This window comes from Nansenia antarctica (genome assembly GCF_963989245.1).
Source record: "Nansenia antarctica genome assembly, chromosome: 7".
In the NCBI taxonomy this organism is placed as follows: domain Eukaryota; kingdom Metazoa; phylum Chordata; class Actinopteri; order Argentiniformes; family Microstomatidae; genus Nansenia; species Nansenia antarctica.
In genome coordinates this window covers 5,699,681-5,705,082 of record NC_137677.1, presented here as the reverse complement: position 1 = coordinate 5,705,082, position 5,402 = coordinate 5,699,681, and the positions used below count along the sequence as shown (strand labels likewise).

General features: G+C 53.0%; 1 protein-coding gene across 1 annotated transcript; it reads right to left on the bottom strand.

Moving 5' to 3' along the window:
• Positions 1 to 421: 421 nt before the first annotated feature.
• ctxn1 (cortexin 1) lies at positions 422 to 700 on the bottom strand (the record flags this gene model as incomplete). Its single annotated transcript, XM_080537315.1, has 1 exon — positions 422 to 700. The coding sequence occupies one exon, from the start codon at positions 698 to 700 to the stop codon at positions 422 to 424; it is 279 nt and encodes a 92-aa protein (XP_080393441.1).
• Between the last annotated feature and the right edge of the window lie 4,702 nt (positions 701 to 5,402).

Genomic DNA, 5,402 nt, shown 5'->3' with positions numbered 1-5,402 from the left:
ATCTTAGGAAAAATCTTAAGAAGAAAGTTAAGAAAAAACTAAAGAAAAGATAAGATTTTCTTCATGAATACCAAATCTTCTTAAGTTTTGTCTTAAGAACAAATTTTGTTCTTAAGAACAATTTTTTTCTTAAGAACGCTTTGTGAATCCGGGCCCAGGTTATTGGGTCTGGGTCGGTCGAAAGAGGCCTGGTTTGGGTCACGTTCTGGGATGGATCTTGGGCTAGGTCTCAACGGGTCAGGTTTTAGTTCTGGGTCGTTGGCGTCCCGGCCTTCACTACCTCTGTCTTTAGGCCGCGACCAGCTCTAGTCAAAACGGTCCACCTACACCCAATGTCTCGGTCTGGACTCCCTCTCTCCCTCCCTCCCTCTCTCCCTCCCTCCCTCCCTCCCTCCCTCTCTCCCTCCCTCCCCCCAGGGGCTTAAACCAGAGCGTAGTCAAACTGGCCCCTCTCCATCCCCCCGTCCTTGTGGTCGGTCCAGGAGGACGCGGGCATGCGGCTGTAGGGGTCCAGCAGGATGCGGAAGCAGCGCACCAGCAGGAAGACCAGGAAGAGCATCAGCAGGCCCACGAAGGCGAAGGCCGTCCGCTGCTCGTTGTCCCCGCCGACCAGCAGGGCGGGGCCGCTGGAGGGGACCCCCGAGAGGGACGGCCCGGGGGACAGCAGCTGCTCGTAGTCCAGGGTGGGGCCATCGCTCATCCTCCACGCGGGCCCGGAGGCGGGACGCACACACAGCCTGGATGGAGGGTGGGGGGGTGGGCGGGTCAGAGTAGGGGGGGATGGGAGGGGGGCAACCAGGACAACGATAAGGACAGGGGGACGGCGGGGGACGGCGGGGGACGACGACGCAGGTGGTCTTTTTATGTCTAACCTTTACGTATTCCTCGCTGATATCGTCGACATAAAAGTCTGGTCCCTGATCTTCTCTGACAGTGTGATAGACACACACAAACACACTCACAGACACACACACACACACACACACACACTCACTGTCAGAGCAGTGACCTGTGTGTTTGTCATAGCCACCACCACCACCGCGTCACATCCACCCTCGTTCTCACCGCCTGAACAGATCGGACATGACACTAGCACCTGCCAGAGTGGGTAAACACACACACACACACACACACACACACGCCAAACAAAACACACAGGCTAGTGTAGTACCACAGCAGTACACTGCGGCTCCCTCAACGGGGGCTAATGGCGTGCAGATGGGTCTCTTGTTCCCAGGTGTGGGTCTGGAGCGGACGTGCTAATCGCAGTGCGGCCAGAGGACACCACTGCCATGTGCCAACAAGTTGACAGCCACGCGCGATACGGCTAATTTTATTTAAAGCACCAGGGCACCACACTGGGGCCGGGGGAGGGAGTGTGTGTGTGTGTGTGTGTGTGTGTGTGTGTGTGTGTGTGTGTGTGTGTGCGTGCGTGCGTGTAAACAGACAGTAGAACAGGCTGGGAGGCTAATCAGATCAGATGGGCTCGTGAATCAATGGCGCCGAGTGTAAAAGTGAAAAGCTAGCATGAGCTGCCAAATAAACGGTTTTCCCTAGGCTGACGACTGATAAGTGGGACTCTCTGTCTACAGGCCCTGTGAGAACTGTTAAGAGTATCTGTCAGGCCCCAGGGCCTGAGCTGGATTACTCTTCCTGCTACGACTGGTGGATTGATGGATTCACTTGCTTAGTATTCAAATGTATTGATTGTAAAGTCGCTTTGGAATAAGACGTCTGCTAAATGCCAAAAATGTAAATGTAAAGTACCGCGTCACCCCGCTGTCCTGCCTTGGGCTACGGAACGGTGTCCCTTAGGGTGGAAAGGTAGGAAATAAGTTGTTAAGAACGACTACGAGGATGCAGTTGTCCTGGGTGTGTCTCTGCTCTGTCAGTGAAAGGGGTTCTGGAACAGTGAAAGGGGTTCTGGAACAGCTTCTGGTTGCACAATCACCGGTCCTCAGTGCCTTCACCCTTCAGCGGAGGTTTCAAAAGAGGTCCAAAGAAGTTCGTCAGGGATGGGGAGCCGTCGCTCCTTTGAGCCAATCAGAACATACTGTACATGTAGAGTCTTGTCCTCAAGATGAAGCCCGTTCTCTCTCCTCCACGCGTCTTCCTTGCTTCCTCCCCTCACACACCCTGAAAGCACAAGAAATGCCATGTAAAAACTTCACACCAAGCGTGAGCTCAGAATGATAAGGTTCTATCTCCGTTTAGGGTAGTTCAGAGATATTGAACGTCAACGTTTTTACATTCCATTATGTTTTGTGAGATGGAACCTTTGCATTTTATTAATTACTAACTCAAACATGTCAACATTTTTAAAATAACACCACACAGGCATTAATAAACACCTAATGGATCAGATTATGTAAAAAAACTAAATTTTGACAAAAATGAAGATAGAACCTTATAATTCGAACGTCACGCAAGGCCCAACAGCAGTCACACCCCCCCCACTCTGACCTCTCTGACCCTAATTGTTATTAGACCATTATTAAAGCCATTCAACATTACACACGGAAGCTCGGCACATTGACATCACACTGTGGGGAACATGGCGCGTTCTGGCCTGCAGAGGGAGCCAGACTGCTGTTGGAGGGGGAATAATGGGCTGATTACGGACAGGTGTCAGTGATCAGACTCGTTGTTCCCCCTCCAACGGCAGTCTGGCTCCCTCTGCAGGCCAGAACGCGCCATGTTCCCCCCACACACACACCGTAACTTGGGGTTTCAATAAGTAACAATGGCATGGTGACACTACCCAGCTGTGTGGTGGGTATTACACACTTGATTACACCCATTTAGGAGACGATTACTGGGGGAATTACAGCGGCCATAATGAACACGCGCTTCTAAACATTTATATTGCAGATGTCACCATCGTTCAGAAGAACAGTGTGTCGGTGGGTCGTTTGTTCATGAATAATCTACAATCTCCGGTCGGTCGTCGGGATCGGGTTTCAAATCAGAGGTGAAACGTGACACCGACCGGCACCGACGTTCACGAAAGAGTCGGTCGCTCACTGACCGGGAAACGAGCGAGTTAATGACCGCTCTATTCAGACAGAGGAGAGGCCGTTTAGAGAACACACTGGAAGGACAGAGAGATACAGAGATGGATAGTGTTATCCGAAAGATAAAGAGAGACAGAGAGAGAGAGAGAGAGAGAGAGAGAGAGGGAGAGAGAAAGATGGATAGAGTCGGAAAGAGGAAGATAGATGGACAGAGCCAAAGTACCTGCGGTGATTGGACAGAGGTGTAGAGGAGGGTAGAGAGGTTGGCATCTACCACCGCACCTCTCCTCTACCTGACCCCCCCGGCAAAGTGGCAAAGTGCCTTACACGTAACTTTCCTACACTACTGTTCTTTTCCACTCTCCCCCTCCCCTCTCCCTCCTCCTCCCCCTTCCTCTCTCTCTATCTCTCTCTCTCTACGGCCTCCGTCTCTCTCCTCTCCATCTCCCCTTTTTCCCTCTTCCCTCCTACCCTCCTCTCTTCTCCCCTCTCCCTCTCTCCCTCCCCACTCTCTCTCCCTCTCTCCCTCCACCCTCCCTTCGTCCCTCTCTCTATCTCGCTCTCTCTCTCTCTACGCCTCCGTCTCTCTCCTCTCCATCCCACCTTTTTCCCTCTTCCCTCCTACCCTCCTCTCTCCTCTCCCCCTCCCTCTCCACTCTCCCTCCCTCTCTCCCTCCCCACTCTCTCCCTCTCCCTCTCTCCCTCCACCCTCCCTTCGTCCCCTCTCTCCGTATGTCCTCTCCGGGGTCTGGATGTGTTCCTAGTGATACTTCATCACAGTGAGTCCCCCCCCAGAGTCCCCAGAGTCCAGCAGCGCGGCGGCTGTATGAAGTCACTGGCTGCTGGGCTGTCGTCCGGCTGGCTGCCCCCGGGGCTGGGGGACCTGGAAGACCCGTGTGATTACGTGTGATTACACACACCCAGCACTGATTGGTTCCACCACTGCACTATAGCAGACTGATGGAACTTTAATATGAACTGAGCGTTAGAAATGAGCAGTGTGTGTGTGTGTGGGTTGTTGGCTCAGCACTACTGTAACTGACTGTTTTCATAATGTCAAAATGCACTGATAGTATTTATGTCCTTTAGATATTGTACATGTATGTGGACATGAATAAAGCATTTAAAATGTGCGTGCGTGCATTCGTGCATGCGTGCTGTTACAGTGCGTGCGTGTGTGTGTGTGTGTGTGTATGTGTGTGTGTGTGTGTGTGTGTGTGTGTGTGTGTGTATGGAAACTTCACAAGGTGACGTAGCGGGCCCTTGACAGTGGGGGAGAGGGGTGAGAGGAGGGAGAGAGGAGGGAGAGAGGGGTGAGAGCCAGGTGACAGAGCCGCCCAGCAAACATGCCCTTGTCCGCTTGGCCGGGGCGGTGGATGGGGGGGAGGGGCAGTGGAGGAGGGGGAGGGGCGGTGGAGGAGGGGGAGGGGGGCAGTGCCAACGTGGCACAGGGACCAGTGACAGATGGCCACACCACACGACACACACAACGAACACAGTACAGGCATGCAGGAGCAGCTGGACGTACTGGGAGACTGTCTGTCTGCTGCTACGAAGCCATACATGTCCCTCAGCGGGCCTCATCACACACACACACACACACACACAGACACACACATTCATGACGTCATATGCATTCATTTGGAATTCCCATCCATCTCCTGTAGTGACAGACACCCAGGCCATTTCCTGCCACTGGGGAGAGAGGGGATGGAAAGGTCCAAAGAGGTGAACACACACGCACACACGCACGCACGCATGCACGCACGCACACACGCACACACACACACACACAAACACACGCACACACACACACACACACACACACACTGCTGGTGGAGGCAGAAATCAGACGACGAGCTCATTGTACTGTATGGAATAACCCTAACACTAGCCCTAACCCTAACCCTAACCCTAACCCTAGCCCTAACACTAGCCCTAACCCTAACCCTAACACTAACCCTAACCCTAACACTAACCCTAACACTGGCCCTAACCCTAACACTAGCCCTAACCCCAACCCTAACCCTAACCCTAACACTAGCCCTAACCCTAACACTAGCCCTAACCCTAACACTGGCCCTAACCCTAACACTATCCCTAACCCTAGCCCTAACCCTAACCCTAGCCCTAGCCCTAACCCTAACACTAGCCCTAACCCTAACCCTAACCCTAACCCTAGCCCTAACACTAGCCTTAACACTAGCCCTAACCCTAACACTCGCCCTAACCCTAGCCCTAACCCTAGCCCTAACACTAACCCTAGCCCTAACCCTAACACTAACCCTAACACTAGCCCTAACCCTAGCCCTAACCCTAGCCCTAACCCTAACCCTAGCCCTAACCCTAGCCCTAACCCTAACACTAGCCCTAACCCTAACACTAACC